Source organism: Gymnoscopelus braueri (assembly GCF_963280865.1).
Source record: "Gymnoscopelus braueri genome assembly, chromosome: 22".
Lineage (NCBI taxonomy): Eukaryota > Metazoa > Chordata > Actinopteri > Myctophiformes > Myctophidae > Gymnoscopelus > Gymnoscopelus braueri.
The window spans coordinates 46613384-46632901 of record NC_137624.1 but is presented as its reverse complement, the minus strand read 5'-3'; the positions used below and the strand labels follow the sequence as shown (position 1 = coordinate 46632901).

Genomic DNA, 19518 nt, shown 5'->3' with positions numbered 1-19518 from the left:
ATGCGGTGAGCCTTTAGATAGAGACACAGAGTAGTCAACTTACAGCCGGTTTAATGTGAGTCTTTAGATAGAGGAGACACAGTACTGTCAACTTACAGCCTGTTTAATGTGAGCCTTTAGATAGAGACAGAGTAGTCAACTTACAGCCTGTTTAATGTGAGCCTTTAGATAGAGACAGAGTACTGTCAACTTACAGCCTGTTTAATGTGAGCCTTTAGATAGAGACAGAGTAGTCAACTTACAGCCTGTTTAATGTGAGCCTTTAGATAGAGACAGAGTACTGTCAACTTACAGCCTGTTTAATGTGAGCCTTTAGATAGAGACAGAGTACTGTCAACTTACAGCCTGTTTAATGTGAGTCTTTAGACAGAGACAGAGTACTGTCAACTTACAGCCTGTTTAATGTGAGCCTTTAGATAGAGGAGACAGAGTAGTCAACTTACAGCCTGTTTAATGTGAGCCTTTAGATAGAGACAGAGTACTGTCAACTTACAGCCTGTTTAATGTGAGCCTTTAGATAGAGACAGAGTACTGTCAACTTACAGCCTGTTTAATGTGAGCCTTTAGATAGAGACAGAGTACTGTCAACTTACAGCCTGTTTAATGTGAGTCTTTAGACAGAGACAGAGTACTGTCAACTTACAGCCTGTTTAATGTGAGCCTTTAGATAGAGGAGACACAGTACTGTCAACTTACAGCCTGTTTAATGTGAGTCTTTAGATAGAGGAGAAACAGTACTGTCAACTTACAGCCTGTTTAATGTGAGCCTTTAGATAGAGGAGACAGAGTACTGTCAACTTACAGCCTGTTTAATGTGAGTCTTTAGATAGAGACAGAGTACTGTCAACTTACAGCCTGTTTAATGTGAGTCTTTAGATAGAGACACAGAGTAGTCAACTTACAGCCTGTTTAATGTGAGCCTTTAGATAGAGACACAGTACTGTCAACTTACAGCCTGTTTAATGTGAGCCTTTAGATAGAGGAGACAGAGTACTGTCAACTTACAGCCTGTTTAATGTGAGTCTTTAGATAGAGACACAGTACTGTCAACTTACAGCCTGTTTAATGTGAGCCTTTAGATAGAGACACAGTACTGTCAACTTACAGCCTGTTTAATGCGAGTCTTTAGATAGAGGAGACACAGTACTGTCAACTTACAGCCTGTTTAATGCGAGTCTTTAGATAGAGGAGACACAGTACTGTCAACTTACAGCCTGTTTAATGCGAGTCTTTAGATAGAGGAGACACAGTACTGTCAACTTACAGCCTGTTTAATGTGAGTCTTTAGATAGAGGAGACAGAGTACTGTCAACTTACAGCCTGTTTAATGTGAGTCTTTAGATAGAGACACAGAGTAGTCAACTTACAGCCTGTTTAATGTGAGCCTTTAGATAGAGACACAGTACTGTCAACTTACAGCCTGTTTAATGCGAGTCTTTAGATAGAGGAGACACAGTACTGTCAACTTACAGCCTGTTTAATGTGAGTCTTTAGATAGAGGAGACAGAGTACTGTCAACTTACAGCCTGTTTAATGTGAGTCTTTAGATAGAGACACAGTACTGTCAACTTACAGCCTGTTTAATGTGAGCCTTTAGATAGAGACACAGTACTGTCAACTTACAGCCTGTTTAATGTGAGCCTTTAGATAGAGGAGACAGAGTACTGTCAACTTACAGCCTGTTTAATGTGAGCCTTTAGATAGAGACAGAGTAGTCAACTTACAGCCTGTTTAATGTGAGCCTTTAGATAGAGACAGAGTAGTCAACTTACAGCCTGTTTAATGTGTGTCTTTAGATAGAGACACAGAGTAGTCAACTTACAGCCTGTTTAATGTGTGTCTTTAGACAGAGACACAGAGTACTGTCAACAGTCAACTTACAGCCTGTTTAATGTGTGTCTTTAGATAGAGACACAGAGTAGTCAACTTACAGCCTGTTTAATGTGTGTCTTTAGATAGAGACACAGAGTAGTCAACTTACAGCCTGTTTAATGTGAGTCTTTAGATAGAGACACAGAGTACTGTCAACAGTCAACTTACAGCCTGTTGAATCCTCTTCAGTCTCGTCTCCTCCTCCCGTTTCCTCCCGTTCTCCACCTCCTCCTCCTTCAGCTTCTCCTCCACCAGGCGCTCCGCATGCAGCTACACACACACACACACACACACACACAGGCGAGGTGGACAAAGTCAAAAGAGTTGCTTTATAGCGAAAGACACAAAGTTAGTAGAAAAAGTCCTCTAGCACACCTGCTTACCAGGACAGACACGTAGGAGAGAAAGGCCTTAGTTAAAGTCCTGAACATATAAATGGTTTGTTTGTTTTACGGCTTGGAATAAACTCTCATTACACCTCAGACAGACAGCCTTATTTTAATGTTTTATGCTTTACTTTTCTTTTTGATTTGATAAATGATGTGTACTTTTTCTGTAAAGCACTTGTACTTTATTCTTGCTCTGAAAAGCACTTTATTCTTGCTCTGAAAAGCACTTTATTCTTGCTCTGTAAAGCACTTTATTCTTGCTCTGTAAAGCACTTTGAGCTGCATACGTTTATTATTATTTAATTCAGAATATAGATGTCCTATGAAGGTGGACTGAAACATTGTGCTGCATTTAATAAATCAAGTGACTCTCCCTCTTTTTTACCAAAGCAAAAGGTTGAAGTTTCTCACCTTCTCATCAACCTGAGCCTTTTTCTGCTCAATCTTCCTCTTTTTCTCTTCTTCCTTCTGTTCTGCTTTCTCTGCCCTTGATTCCGCCGCTCTCCTCTGTCTCTCCTCCCTCTTCCTGAACACAAACACATCAAGTTATCAGATTAAAACTCTTCTCTATCAAAAGACACATCAAGTTATCATATTAAAACTCTTCTCTGCCGCGCACAGCTTCTCCACAATGTGTTAAAGGCCGTCCCAATCTGAGATTTGTGAAACCTTGTAAAAGGAGTCCTCCACTAGTGCTGTGTTTCCTAAACAATTAGCAAAATATGTAGAATTCGGGGCATCATTCTAAACCTGTGTTCTTGCTGTTATAAAGCAAGACCAGTTGAGGAAATTGCAAATCTAACCTTTGCTAAATTGTAATGTTAGGCTTTTCTTTAATCTTGTAAACATGACCGGAGACTAACAACTTTAATCTTTGAGTTAAATCAGACGCCTGCTTAATTCAGACTTAACACATTGAATGCCAGAGTTATTTCAGATTTTTTAGCTGTTTTATGCCAGAGGTTTTTCATTGAGAAAAAAAAAGTACTCAGAGATACAGAATTTTTAAGTTTTAAGTTAACAAGGAAGTGGATGAGAGTTTAAATCTTCTGTGAGTCATATCTCCTTGGTCTTTGGGTCAAAAAAAAAAAAAGAAAAAAAACTTTTTTTCAAAAAAACGCATCTATGCGTTCTTGGCACTCAAGTGATGGATTCAAAAGAACGCAAAGAACGCATACATGCGTTCTTGGCACTCAATGTGTTAACAGGGACGTGACAAATAAAGTAGAGTTGATGACGATGATAATAACATGACAAAGGTGTCAACTGTATCCCTGTTCTTTGTGTTCTTATGAAGGACAATATCAGTGTTCGTATGAAAAGGTCAATATCCAGAAGCATTGACGTGTGTTTTTAATGAGTGTAACATGGATAACACAGAGTTTGAAGCTGAATCTTGTACAGGAGAGGACAGGTCTGATCAAATGAATATCAAACAAAGTTTAAATATTGAATCAAGCAACTTAAACTGTCATAAAGCAGACATTAAAATGAACACAAAAGCAGACATTAAAAGCAGACATTAAAATGAACACAAAAGCAGACATTAAAAGCAGACACAAAAGCAGACATTAAAATGAACACAAAAGCAGACATTAAAATGAGCCCAGAAGTGTTTCAGGAAGTGAAACAGACCTCTAAACCAACCAGCTGAAAATGTTCTACCTTTTAAGTTCCTCCTGCTTCTTCTTCTTCTCTTCTTCCCGTTTCTTCTCTCGTTCCTCCTCTTGCTGCTGTTTCTTCTTCAGAGCTTCATGTTTCTGAAGCTCTTTGGCCTGAAAGAAACACATGTGTGTGAGTTAGTTTAATACATCAGTTTAACCCTTTAAGACCGGCAGGAACGCATCTGTAACCACTTAACCCAATATTTTATACTTTGGCCATTTTCGAAAAATCATGAAATTTGTGCAAATCTTTGAATATACATTCAATAGATCTGCTATTTTTGAAAAATCGTGAAAATGTGCGCACATTTTTGAAAATACATATATTTAAAGCAAACATTTTTAACTAAAATCTTTGCTTCTGGGGGGTCCCCGGAACAAAATATTGAGAGATGGGGGTCTGCGGCCAAATACATATGATTTTGGGTGGTCCTCAACATGAAAGCGTTTGAGAACCACTGATTTATAGCAACATAAGTTTATTAAAAAATAACTTAGGATTTAGAAGACATTAGTAGAACCCCCCAGAAGCAAAGATTTGAGTTAAAAATGTTGGCTTTAAAATATATATATATATAGTCAAAGATTTGCAAACATTTCTGCACACATAAAGAAAATGGCAGATAATTTTAAAAAGACACAGATGCGTTGTATATGTACAAATACGTTGTGCCACAGGGATCCACATGCAAGATTTGTGTTGCTAAAATGTCAAGGCTTTGTTTGCAAATTGCCAATCTACAAAGCTTGCTAGCTTGTAGTTCTGCTATATTTAAATAGCCAAAGCTTGTAGATCTGCTATATTCACATAGCCATCAATGTACTGAATATAGGTTTAAAGCGGTTAAACTGATTGTGATCTTATATTCTCATTTTGCTGGGGACCTCCAGGAACACCCCCAAGGACCCCTGGGGGTCCCTGCACCCCACTGAGAATCACCAGTGCATTGAGATCACACGCCGTAGTACCTCCCAGCTCCCCAGGTGGAAAAGAACCGTGTTACTGAAGACACCATGTGAGTGTTACTGAAGACACCATGTGAGTGTTACTGAAGACACCGTGTTACTGAAGACACCATGTGAGTGTTACTGAAGACACCATGTGAGTGTTACTGAAGACACCGTGTTACTGAAGACACCATGTGAGTGTTACTGAAGACACCATGTGAGTGTTACTGAAGACACCATGTGAGTGTTACTGAAGACACCATGTGAGTGTTACTGAAGACACCGTGTTACTGAAGACACCATGTGAGTGTTACTGAAGACACCATGTGAGTGTTACTGAAGACACCATGTGAGTGTTACTGAAGACACCGTGTTACTGAAGACACCATGCGAGTGTTACTGAAGACACCATGTGAGTGTTACTGAAGACACCGTGTGAGTGTTACTGAAGACACTGTGTTACTGAAGACACCGTGTGAGTGTTACTGAAGTCATTTCTATGTTCTTGGATAGTTCAAGCTAGGCCTGGGCAATACATCCATATTAAATATCACTTCCGCCCATATTAAATTTTTTTTTCAAACAATTGTCAAAAATTGCCAAATGCTGATGATTTTAAGTATTAGAAAATGTAAAGCAAACGTAGTATTTGTCACAATATCAATAGAGGTATTTGGTAATAAATATTATGATGTTTGATCACCCAGACCTAACTCCAAGATCTTAGGAATGACATTGACATGTTGTGTTGACCTCACACTTACCACAACTCCTTCAGTCTGTTGGAGAGAGAGACACACAGATTACCAAGCAGTCACACCAAAGACCCAGAACTACTTAAACCAGTCTCCTCTAGACTAGACCCAGAACTACTTAAACCAGTCTCCTTTAGACTAGACCCAGAACTACTTAAACCAGTCTCCTTTAGACTAGACCCAGAACTACTTAAACCAGTCTCCTTTAGACTAGACCCAGAACTACTTAAACCAGTCTCCTCTAGACTAGACCCAGAACTACTTAAACCAGTCTCCTTTAGACTAGACCCAGAACTACTTAAACCAGTCTCCTTTAGACTAGATCCAGAACTACTTAAACCAGTCTCCTTTAGACTAGATCCAGAACTACTTAAACCAGTCTCCTCTAGACTAGATCCAGAACTACTTAAACCAGTCTCCTCTAGACTAGATCCAGAACTACTTAAACCAGTCTCCTTTAGACTAGATCCAGAACTACTTAAACCAGTCTCCTCTAGACTAGATCCAGAACTACTTAAACCAGTCTCCTTTAGACTAGATCCAGAACTACTTAAACCAGTCTCCTCTAGACCCAGAACTACTTAGACCAGTCTCCTCTAGACTAGACCCAGAACTACTTAATTTAAAAAAATCACCTTTGAACGCAACTAATTGTTTTTGTAGTGATATGCTTATGGACTCTGCTCTATGCTATGAGGAGTAATATATATATATATATATATATATATATATATATATATATATATATATATATATATATATATATATATATATATATATATATATATATATATACACACACACACACACACACACACACACACACACACACACACACACACACACACACACATATACATATATCTGCTCTATGCTATGAGGACACTGAGGGGCATTCTGCACATAGACCCCATGGCCATTCATTTAGGATCAATATAAATAGGAAAATGAGCCTATATGTCCTTTAGTCTGGACTTATCCTTTAACAATACAACACGTTATCCTTCCAGTGCCGTAGCCGAGGACACTGAGTTTGAGGTGTGCTGACCAGTGTTACAAGTAACGTTCTAACTGTAATAGTTTTAATAACGGAGTAACCTAATGTAAGTCTTAAATGTAATTGAGTAACGTCATTATATTAGAGTACATTTCCCTGTTCTGGAAGGAAAGGAAAATCCATCCGACGCATTTGCGCCGTTTCCTGATAAATGAACAGGCTCGTCTCTGTCAACGGAGACGGATGTTACACGAGCATCGGTGACCGATGCCTTGCAGTCTGTGGTGATTGTATAATCAGTCTATTCAATGGGTCACCACGTTTGGTGTGACACACGGCTGACGGCATTACTGGTCTTGTTTTTTAACAATTTGTCGCACCTGTGCAACATGGCAGAGATTGAGAGAAGACAACATACTCTGAAGTATTCACATTATGTTTGGATTACTTGGTGAAAGGAGAAGGTCTTGGTGAAGCCCAGCACAGCTCCACAACACTGGTGGTCTCTCCGCTCCGCTAGGCTGCAGCTCCATTTTATGTTTACCAAACTTCCTCACAGAGAGGTTTGAATCCTCGGTAACGCAAAAATGATCTAACGAGTAACTTTTCTCAGCAGGTAATCCATCCTATAACGTAACAGAATACTTTTAACCCATTAAGACCTGAGGCGATTCTTTAAAATGTTTTCTAAATCCTAACAGTTTTTTGAAAAATAAAATAAAAATGTTATATTATCTAAAAAAATAGCAGATCTACAAGCTCATAGCGTGGCACCGAGTGCCGCGCTATGAGCTTGTAGATCTGCCATTTTTGAATAGCCAAAGAAATCTAAAGTGACACAAATGCGTTCCAGGTCTTAATGGGTTAAAATGTAACAATACTTCTAAATGGCAAGTAATCCTGTAACGTGACAAGTTACTTTTCTCAGAAAGTAATCCTGTAACGTGACAAGTTTACTTTCTGCTGAGAAAAGTAATCCTGTAACGTGACGAGTTACTTTTCTCAGAAAGTAATCCTGTAACGTGACAAGTTACTTTTCTCAGAAAGTAATCCTGTAACGTGACAAGTTACTTTTCTCAGAAAGTAATCCTGTAAGGTGACGAGTTACTTTTCTCAGAAAGTAATCCTGTAAGGTGAACGTTAAACCAACGCGGTGCTGACTGACCATGAAGTCGATCTTCAGAGGAGTGCTGTGTTTAATGAAGCTCTTCATCACCGCTGTGCGACCCACGGAGCCCGGGGTCTTCATCAACAGCTGGTTCTTCTGCACAGTGTGGAGGTAGGACTTCAGACTGGGCTTCATCTGGGAAACACAGGTTAACAGACTTCAGACTGGGCTTCATCTGGGAAACACAGGTTAACAGACTTCAGACTGGGCTTCATCTGGGAAACACAGGTTAACAGACTTCAGACTGGGCTTCATCTGGGAAACACAGGTTAACAGACTTCAGACTGGGCTTCATCTGGGAAACACAGGTTAACAGAAACTTTACATTTGTAGATCAGCCCTCATACACACAATGCTGCTTTTTTATTGTTTATTGATTGAATACGTTCAAGACCTGGGGATTTATGTCATATGTATTGTATACAGTTTGATAAATACAAAACTATGTAAAAAAGAGATGGAAGATTACATCATCTCTCCTGTGGTCTCCTGATAGTTTGTCAGAAACAGACCGATTGTTAAAGAAACTAGTGTTACATATCCTTTAATGGAGGGTGTCTGGGCATTCCACAGTTTAGTAGAATGATCATTTCCCCATGTTTGTTCTAAATGTAGGTGGTACACCGTAGTTCAAGTCCTTGAACCCATTAAAAATTTTAGATTTTAGTGTTGGCTATTCAAAATTAGCAGATCTACAAGCTCACAGCGTGTCACTTTGTGCCGCTAGCTGGTTCATCTGCCATTTTTTAACATTTTAGAAAAATAGGGTTAACCCTAAATCACTAGTTCTCAATGTGAGAACTAGTGATTTAGAAGGTATTTGTAGAAACGGGGCCTGAGGTCTCATCATGTTCATCCTGAGGTCTATCTCATCATGTTCATCTCACCACAGACTGAGGTCTATCTCATCATGTTCATCTCAACACAGACTGAGGTCTATCTCATCATGTTCATCTCACCACAGACTGAGGTCTATCTCATCATGTTCATCTCACTACAGACTGAGGTCTATCTCATCATGTTCATCTCACTACAGACTGAGGTCTATCTCATCATGTTCATCTCACCACAGACTGAGGTCTATCTCATCATGTTCATCCTGAGGTCTATCTCATCATGTTCATCCTGAGGTCTATCTCATCATGTTCATCCTGAGGTCTATCTCATCATGTTCATCCTGAGGTCTATCTCATCATGTTCATCCTGAGGTCTATCTCATCATGTTCATCTCAACACAGACTGAGGTCTATCTCATCATGTTCATCTCAACACAGACTGAGGTCTATCTCATCATGTTCATCTCAACACAGACTGAGGTCTATCTCATCATGTTCATCTCAACACAGACTGAGGTCTATCTCATCATGTTCATCTCACCACAGACTGAGGTCTATCTCATCATGTTCATCTCACCACAGACTTCTTTAGGGTGACGGTGTTCTCTGCCGGTTCCTCAGCCTTGCGCTTGACACTCCTTGATGTTCTAGAGGAGTTTAATTAAATAATAAATGTACCATTCATCTGTTCATTTAATGTAGAAGGCATATACTGTACGCTGTTTTGTTTAGACACTCAGTAAACACATTTTACTGACAATAACATCAAATACCATGTAAGTAACAGCACTCACCTCACTGGAGACAGAGCAGACAGATCTACAAACAAAGACATGTAAATGAATCACTGTGTACATCACACACACACACACACACACACACACACACACACAGTGTTCATGACAAAAAATGCATCTCCCGCGGTGGAGCTGTATCTTTTGTCCAATGTATTTGTATTAAAGTTCATAAAGTTAACATAAGTATAACTAAACGCATTTGAAATTAAATAAAAATGTTACTTTTCAGGATTCCAATTCAAAAATAGCAGATCTACAAGCTCCATTTCAATCCATATTTATTTTTTGCCATTTTCTATGTCATACGTTTGTGTGACTTAAAATGGAGAAGTACGGCATTCATTCATTCATTCATTCATTCATTCATTCATTCATTCATTCATTCATTCATTCATTCATTCATTCATTCACGAAAAAAAGCTAAAATATGTAGATAAGAGGTGTCTGCCTGACAGTATATACAATGTGTTCCTCTGGAGAGAGAGTGTAAATATATAGTGACCCTCTGCATCATCACTCTGTTCTGTATTGATGCTTCTTATGGTTATATCTATATGTATATATGACTCTGTAACTCTAACTGCTGTGCTGCCTCTGGGCGACTGAAATTCCCCCGCAGGATCAATAAAGGCATCCATCTAAACACACACATACAGCTCCTTATATAGACTGTCTGATAAGATTACAAGATAGATGTACAAGCTCACAGTGCAACACTTTGTGATCGTGTAGATCGGCTATTTTCACCTTTTTGTCATTCAACAAAGAATGTAGGTTGTACTTTAGTAAAGGTAGCATTTAAAGTCATTTCCAGCTCACCAGGTCTCTGTGGGGTAGAGGTGGTAGCAGCACAGCGCGTACTGGACCTAGTACTGGCCCTGGTCACCAGGTTCCTGCTCTCTACTGCCCCCTGCTTTTTAAAAAAAGAAAGAAAACAAGCTGGTAAACCATTCGTTCTGTAAAAGCACGACCGCTCTTCCAGTCACATCAATGTGAGGTCAACAGACTGACCTCTGGCTCTTCGGTCTGTCCAGTGGCCTCAGCAGAGACCTCTGATTCCATCCTGAAAAGACAAAGGGTTTGGCAGGGCTTTAGGAACATATAGAGCTCCACTGATTTACAAGCTCAATACTGACATCTTAGAACTACGGCTTAGGAGTATTTCTTTATTTATAATCATTTCGTTGACGCATCCGTGTAATTTTTTAGATTTCTTTGGGCTATTAAAAAATAGCAGATATACAAGTTCATAGCGCGTGAGCTTGTATATCTGCTATTTTTTTTAAATGGTGAAAGTTTGTGCAAATCTTTGAATATATATATATTTTTTAAAGCAAACATTTTTTACTCAAATCTTTGCTTCTGGGGGTCCCTGGAACAACATATTTTGAGATGGGGGTCCACGGCGAAATACATGTCATTTTGGGAGTCCTTTGAAAGTTTGAGAAAAGCTTTCAAAAACTGTTAGGATTTAGAAGTTTTCACCATTTGTAGAATCCCCAGAAGCAAAGATTTGAGTTACAAATGCTTTAAAAAAGAATTCATATTCAAAGATTTGCACACATTTTTAACGATTTTTCAAAAATAGCAGATTTACAAGCTCATAGAGTGCCGCGCTATGAGCGTACGCTATATGGAACTCTGGTGTAAACGGGATAAAACAGGTTCAAGGATGCATACCATTTAAAACGAGCACTTGAAATGCTCTCCATTCATTTAAAATATAACGTTTTTAATTATTAGAATTACACTTTAAATATTGATACGATTTTCAAACACTTAAGATTTTTCTAAAATGTTAAGAAATAGCAGATGTACAAGCTCACAGCGCGGCACGAAGTTGTGAGCTTGTAGATCTATTTTTGAATAGCCAACGCTAAAATGACAGATACTTTTCCCCGTTTTAATTGGATAAAAACTCACTCTTGTTCGTCCTCTCCATCGTCTGTCTCTGCAATAGAAAGACAACATTAAGCAAAACTTCAAACAATACAGTCTACAGTAGGGCTTCCCAGACGTTTCCAGGCAAAGGACCCCTAAATAGCTGATCTACAAGCCCACAACACGTCGCACTGCTGTGCACTGTGGACTTTTTCCTTTACATTTGACAAAAATAATTTCACAGCCCAAATTTTTTTTAAACTTAAATGTTCAATCGCCCCCCCACACAAAACATCAAAGTTACAATCTTCTAGCAAACATCCTATTCTATGTGAAAACGTACCGGTGCAGATGGACCTTTGGAGAGTCGCCAGGGAGACGCTCTTCTTCTTCTTCTTCTTCTTCTTCATCTGGGACTTCCTGGAGCTGGGACTTCCCAGGACGGGAAGGGAGACGCTCCGCCTCGAACCCAAGTCCGCCGCGTCTGCCGGCGTCTCGGTGGACGCCGGGCCACGATGGGACGGAGCTCGCCTGGCCACCTCGGCCGAGCGGCGGTCTGTAGCGGAGATTTCCACCACCGTTTTGGGCAGCCTGACGGCCACAGGCTCTGGGGAGACGGCCACAGGCTCTGGGGAGACGGCCATAGGATCTGGGGAGACGGCCATAGGATCTGGGGAGACGGCCACAGGCTCTGGGGAGACGGCCACAGGCTCTGGGGAGACGGCCATAGGATCTGGGGAGACGGCCATAGGATCTGGGGAGACGGCCACAGGCTCTGGGGAGACGGCCACAGGCTCTGGGGAGACGGCCATAGGATCTGGGGAGACGGCCACAGGCTCTGGGGAGACGGCCACAGGCTCTGGGGAGACGGCCACAGGCTCTGGGGAGACGAGGGCCGCAGGCTCCGGCGCAGAGGTCAGCAACCGGTGAGACGACGCTCGCCTGGCCGTCTCAGCCGAGCGGCGGTCTGCAGCAGAGATTTCCACCAGCGCTTTAGGCAGAGTGACAGACGCAGGCTCTGGGGCAGGGGTCAGCAACCTGTTTGACATGAAGGGCCATGTTTTTATTGTCTTGATAGTCAGTGTGTCATATCAACATCAACACCACAGCTAATTTAAATATTTACAACCGATTTTACATAAATACAACAACCTTTTTTTTTCATTAGACCACGCCTATCTCCACAGGCAGAGTTCAGAGTTTGAATGAATGTAGAATTACGTGAACACAGGAGTGAGGAGACTGAACACATTGGCTGCCAAAGACGCATATCTGCGATCTAATACATTTCTCGCCTGGCTGCCAAAGACGCAGATCAAACTTTTTTTTATTATTTTTTTTGTTCTTTTCTTGTTTTTTGACCCAAAGACCAAGGAGATATGATTTATCGAAGATTTAAACTCCTATCCACTTCCTTGTTAACTTAAAAATTCTGTATCTCGGCTCCTGAGTACTTTTTTTTTCAATGAAAAATCTCTGGCAGGCAACAGCTAAAAATCTGACATAATTGGCTGTCAATGTGTTAATCTAATGGACTAATTTTTAAACTTAAACGTAAAGTCTCACACTCATGCCAGCGATCACCCTCCCCAAGCCCAATGTTGGCACCCGTGCCCGAGGCTGCCTACCTCTGCTCTGGCGTGACGGCGGTAGGCTCTGGTGGAGGCGGTGGCACGGCGGCCTCGGCAGACAGGCGGTCGGGACCAGAGATCCTCACAGAGGCTTCAGGACACCTACTGGTGGAGGGGCTGTGTCACCGTGACAAACATTTAAGTTGAAGATTAATGGTCTTGCAATTAAGGCTTTAATTGTGCTTTTGGCGTTGGAACATGTGAATAGAAATGACATTTCCGTTAGCCTTCAGGGCAGATATGACAAATAACTTAAATATACAAAGAAATTACTGAATCATTTTATACCTTAAAAAAATGATTTGCTTGTAGATCTGCCATTTCTGCTTCTTTTCAATGTTTGAATATATATGAACATGTTCCAACATGGAAACGAATCAAACGATTATGTAAAAAACATAGTTTATCGATTATCTCAAATCATTCACCATGTGTGGGCGATGCTGTGATAACTGTGACAGGCCTACCTGGTGGAGGTGAAGGGCTGTGACAGTACAGCGCTCTGTGACCGCTGCTCCGTCTCCATCTCAGTCTCAGGCCGGGCGACGCCCGAGGAAGACGTCAACTCCCGAGTCCCGCCGTCATCCTCCTCCTCGAAGACCAGCTCTAGTCTCTTTGCCACGGCTGAACTGAGTTGCTTCCCTCTATGAAAGAAGACACTTTTTACACTTTGGAAGACAAAATGTTGTTTTTTTTTACAAGCAGTGATTCTCAACCTTCTCTGGATCAGGGCCCACCCATTAGATACTGTAGGTCACGTGGTCTCTCTGAAAACAGGGCGGGGCGTGTCACAGACTGATCTGGCATTTGCAGCAGTAGCTCTGCTCTGAGCGGGCAAACAGACCAGCACAAAGAGGAAGTGACCTTTGTAAATCTGTGTATAATAACATATAATAATATTCCCCTTTAAATCTCTTGGTTACACCAACATCGTTCATGTGAAGTAGTTCGTTTATGCTTATTTATTGAAATGATAAAAATGGCTCATAGTTTGAACACTGCATGGTCTGCAGAGAGCTCTCTAGAGCCACTCTGTGTCCTCGCTGGTCGGGGAGAAATACAGCCAGCGCCAGCTGACTACGTCCAGTCCCTCCACCCTGCTGAATCACAGTGGAGGATTTGCATGACATTAGCTTGGTGTCTTTTCTCCTCCGCCTACACCAACAGAACTCACTGACGTCAGTATAGACTCTATATAACATTCAGGAGGTGTAGTTCTAGACTCTATATAACATTCAGGAGGTGTAGTTCTAGACTCTATATAACATTCAGGAGGTGTAGTTCTAGACTCTATATAACATTCAGGAGGTGTAGTTCCAGACTCTATATAACATTCAGGAGGTGTAGTTCCAGACTCTATATAACATTCAGGAGGTGTAGTTCCAGACTCTATATAACATTCAGGAGGTGTAGTTCCAGACTCTATATAACATTCAGGAGGTGTAGTTCCAGACTCTACATTACAGTCATTTAGCAGACCCTTTTTATCCAAAGCGACTTACAATAAGTGCATTCAACATAGGCAGGGAAGGAAACTACTAATCTCCAGAAGTCTTAACTCTATATAACATATAAGCAGCTCACCGCCGAGTCCTGGGTCGGGTCTCCTCCTGAGCCATGGACACACGCTTCCGGCGAGCGCGCCTTTTTTGGGACGGCGTCTTCGGCATCAAGTCTGGTTCTGTGCTGACCTCACTGTAATAAAACACATTATAAACATCAAGTCTGGCTCTGTGCTGACCTCACTGTAATAAAACACATTATAAACATCAAGTCTGGCTCTGTGCTGACCTCACTGTAATAAAACACATTATAAACATCAAGTCTGGCTCTGTGCTGACCTCACTGTAATAAAACACATTATAAACATCAAGTCTGGCTCTGTGCTGACCTCACTGTAATAAAACACATTATAAACATCAAGTCTGGCTCTGTGCTGACCTCACTGTAATAAAACACATTATAAACATCAAGTCTGGTTCTGTGCTGACCTCACTGTAATAAAACACATTATAAACATCAAGTCTGGTTCTGTGCTGACCTCACTGTAATAAAACACATTATAAACATCAAGTCTGGCTCTGTGCTGACCTCACTGTAATAAAACACATTATAAACATCAAGTCTGGTTCTGTGCTGACCTCACTGTAATAAAACACATTATAAACATCAAGTCTGGTTCTGTGCTGACCTCACTGTAATAAAACACATTATAAACATCAAGTCTGGCTCTGTGCTGACCTCACTGTAATAAAACACATTATAAACATCAAGTCTGGTTCTGTGCTGACCTCACTGTAATAAAACACATTATAAACATCAAGTCTGGTTCTGTGCTGACCTCACTGTAATAAAACACATTATAAACATCAAGTCTGGTTCTGTGCTGACCTCACTGTAATAAAACACATTATAAACATCAAGTCTGGTTCTGTGCTGACCTCCCTGCACTATGCCTAAACCTAACCCCCAACTCTAACCTCACCATGCCTAATCCTAACCTCACAAACTATGCCTAATCCTAACCTCACATAAACTATGCTTAATCCTAACATCACATAAACCATGCCTAATCCTAACCTCACATAAACTATGCCTAATCCTAACCTCACATAAACTATGCCTAATCCTAACCTCACATAAACTATGCCTAATCCTAACCTCACATAAACTATGCCTAATCCTAAACCCACATAAACCATGCCTAATCCTAACCTCACATAAACCATGCCTAATCTTAACCTCACATAAACGATGCCTAAACCTAAACCCACATAAACTATGCCTAAACACAGCCTCAAAACCACACCCACCTGGGTGAGAAACACCAGGAAAAGAGAGAGTCCGGTATGAACCTACCCTGAGAACATGCGCGTTGCCTCCTGCTGGATCTCGTCCAGCCACAGCATGTGGACGTTGTCCACCTCAGAGATGAAGTCCTGAAGCTCCTGGTCCACCATGGAGGAGATGGACTTCAGTTCATTCAGGAACGCCATGGTGGCTCTGCAGCCTGAAACCATTATGAAACATCAAAAATCACAGATTAGACCATTTTCTCCGGTCGATACAGAGTAGTACCGTTACTGATCTGATACCATCTAAAAGAGTGGTCAAAGTGTGGTCCAGGGACCCTCAGGGTTCCTTGAGGAGGTTCCAAATGGACCCTTACAGGTCTGTAACTCTGAGAGTGTACAAATAGAACCAAATGGACCCTTACAGGTCTGTAACTCTGAGAGTGTACACATGGAACCAAATGGACCCTTACAGGTCTGTAACTCTGAGAGTGTGCAAATAGAACCAAATGAACCCTTACAGGTCTGTAACTCTGAGAGTGTACAAATGGAACCAAATGGACCCTTACAGGTCTGTAACTTGTGTACAAATAGAACCAAATGGACCCTTACAGGTCTGTAACTCTGAGAGTGTACAAATGGAACCAAATGGACCCTTACAGGTCTGTAACTCTGAGAGTGTACAAATAGAACCAAATGGACCCTTACAGGTCAGTAACTCTGAGAGTGTACAAATAGAACCAAATGGACCCTTACAGGTCTGTAACTCTGAGAGTGTACAAATAGAACCAAATGGACCCTTACAGGTCTGTAACTCTGAGAGTGTACAAATGGAACCAAATGGACCCTTACAGGTCTGTAACTCTGAGAGTGTACAAATAGAACCAAATGGACCCTTACAGGTCAGTAACTCTGAGAGTGTACAAATAGAACCAAATGGACCCTTACAGGTCTGTAACTCTGAGAGTGTACAAATAGAACCAAATGGACCCTTACAGGTCTGTAACTCTGAGAGTGTACAAATGGAACCAAATGGACCCTTACAGGTCTGTAACTCTGAGAGTGTACAAATAGAACCAAATGGACCCTTACAGGTCAGTAACTCTGAGAGTGTACAAATAGAACCAAATGGACCCTTACAGGTCAGTAACTCTGAGAGTGTACAAATAGAACCAAATGGACCCTTACAGGTCTGTAACTCTGAGAGTGTACAATAGAACTAAATGGACCCTTACAGGTCTGCACACATGCACTGTGAGCTTGTAGGATCTGCTATATTTCCACTATTATAAAGAAAGGATTTAGAAAAAGAACTGACAGCGTGAAATTAATGTTCATACATTCTCAAATATAAATGCTGAAATATCTGACCTACAAGCTTGTAGATCTGCTATGTTCCACCATTTAAAAATAAACTAAATGAACGTATAAAATCATTAAATACGGCAGTAATACGGACCGGTAGTCAGCGGTTCCGGTAGGAGACACAAAGGAGACTCTTTGTGTCTCCTACCGGAACCGCTGCCGGTCATCACATTATTGTCTTATGAATGAGACAAAAACTAAACAATATCCATGAATTCAAGTCTCCATGGAGTGACTGATGGATAGAAAAGTCATTTTGGGGGTGAACTATCCCTTTAACCATGTACACAGGAAACTATAGAATAAACATGGATGAGCCGACTAGTTCCAAAGACAACCTTATATGTTCACCCAAAATATGACGTATTTTCTATCAATTACACCACATGAAGCCTTGAATTCATGGAGATGTATTTGTGGCATTCCTGAGACAATAATTTGATGACCGTATTGAGTCTCCTCCAAAACGATGACATCACATTATTGTCTCAGGAATGTGACGAAAACAAAACAATCTCCAATAAGTCATTTTGGGGGTGAACTACTCCTTTAAATCACGTTAAACCTGGAGAATGTCCCAAAATAACAGACAAACCTACAACAACTCAATTATGAATGACAACCGTGTTTGTTTGCACCTACAAGACAATATGTCTCCCCCCCCAGTTTGTCCTGGAATGTCACCAGTAAAGACCGTATTTCTCCAAAATATGTACAAATGCTAAATATAAGGTGTTTATCCGCTTGTCCCAAATGTTAACTAGGTGTCCGGTGTATTTGTGTAATGTATTAGTCCATATGTTTCAATAAAGAAGTGTTTTAATACCGTCTGTGGCCGATTCTGTCGTTAGTTCCCAATAGGTGGTAGTGACGGGGCGCATCCGGTGAAAGCCGGAATTACACTCAACAATGTAAACAGGAAGTAAACAAGGGGGGGAAATGTCGTTCGGCCACAGACGGTATTAAAACACTTCTTTATTGAATAATATGGACTAATACATTACACAAACACACCGGACACATAGTTAACATTTGGGCCAAGTGGGTAAAACACCTTATATTTATCATTTGTACATGTTTGGAGAAATACGGGCTTTACTGGTGACATTCCAGATCAAACTGGGGGGTGTGGAGCTAAGACTAAGACGTAGATATAAAAATGACAAAATCAATCAAATACATTTACGATAGTGTTGATCTAAGGCTATAAATGGTTATAAGACCTCATGTACGGTTTGTTTATGGTTATAAGACCTCATGTACGGTTTGTTTATGGTTATAAGACCTCATGTACGGTTTGTTTATGGTTATAAGACCTCATGTACAGTTTGTTGATTGATTGATTGATGTAGTTTATTTAGTAAGTCATGAGAAAAGTACATAACAGTACATGAAGTACAAATACACAATACAAGGTCTACTAAAGTGGAACTCATTAAGCAGCTTGTTTAAGAGGAGAACCCCATGCACACACATCATGATAGCATGTTAAAGCTATAAGAGTTCATTTACAGTCATTTGGTACAAAAAGGGAACCGTTATCATACGACGTCGTGTGGATGAATTTAAACACTTTTATCAGTAACTTTTATTTGATCATATTTATCATTTCATGTATTATTTTACATACTAACGTCTGTCCATCAACGCCCTGCGTCACCACGCTGTTCAGACGTTTTATTCATAAGTTATTATTGTTTAAATGGCAAAAACAGCAGATCTACAAGCTCACAACGCGTCGCTGATGAGACGCGTTGTGAGCTTGTAGATCTGCTGTTTTCGTCGTTCCGTAAACAAGCAGCAGAACAGGGTTAGCACGGTTAGCATTAGCAGGCCGTTAAGACGGTAATAATGACGTTAAAATGGATAAAGACGTTACCTTGTTCAGTAGAACCTTCCTCTGGATGATAACCTTTATTAATTAAAGATTATAAAGAGTTTTTATACTTATAAACAGCTTTAAAAAGCTTTAAACAGGTTTGTTTATTTGTTTGTGTTTGTTTGTTTGTTAGTTTGTTTAAAAGTCCGCGCCTCGAACGGTCGACTGATCCAGATCCTCCACTGGGTTCAGGGTTCAACAAGATTAGGACATGGACCAATCACAGGGCGCTTTGTGGGTTCGACGTCACACCAAAACCTCCCTCCATTGGCTGATGGAGCGGGACCTCCTCCGCCTGGTCGACCAATAGGAAAGCTCCATATTCAAACAGCCTATGAAACCAGAGCCGTATAAAAGAGTTATGACGCTAGCGTTGATTCCTTTGGTAAGAATGGAATGCGGAAGTTCTCTGTCTATCGCAATGAGATAGTTCCATTGTTCCAGTGTTTGGAAATAGCAGCCCGCTGCGCGGCGAGATCTAAGCGTGACGTTACTCTCTCTTCTACACTCTGTATGAAGATGAGTAAGGTTGGGAACGAGGCTA

At 40.8% G+C, this 19518-nt stretch overlaps 1 protein-coding gene across 1 annotated transcript in view; it reads right to left on the bottom strand.

Annotated features, from left to right (window-relative positions):
• The window catches only part of LOC308078176 (uncharacterized protein), a 30969-nt gene extending 11872 nt beyond the window's left edge, over window positions 1-19097 (bottom strand). Inside the window, exons 1-15 of the mRNA XM_080419300.1 lie at window positions 18975-19097; window positions 15798-15948; window positions 14523-14633; window positions 13406-13582; window positions 12936-13055; window positions 11651-12345; window positions 11350-11377; window positions 10438-10489; window positions 10246-10339; window positions 9424-9448; window positions 9207-9276; window positions 7791-7928; window positions 3927-4036; window positions 2673-2787; window positions 2041-2142 (exon numbers count right to left, since the gene is read on the bottom strand). Coding sequence (XP_080275426.1) covers window positions 2041-2142; window positions 2673-2787; window positions 3927-4036; window positions 7791-7928; window positions 9207-9276; window positions 9424-9448; window positions 10246-10339; window positions 10438-10489; window positions 11350-11377; window positions 11651-12345; window positions 12936-13055; window positions 13406-13582; window positions 14523-14633; window positions 15798-15934 — 1974 coding nt within the window. The 5' untranslated portion in view covers window positions 15935-15948; window positions 18975-19097. The remainder of the gene's footprint in view (window positions 1-2040; window positions 2143-2672; window positions 2788-3926; window positions 4037-7790; window positions 7929-9206; window positions 9277-9423; window positions 9449-10245; window positions 10340-10437; window positions 10490-11349; window positions 11378-11650; window positions 12346-12935; window positions 13056-13405; window positions 13583-14522; window positions 14634-15797; window positions 15949-18974) is intronic.
• Window positions 19098-19518: the final 421 nt, after the last annotated feature.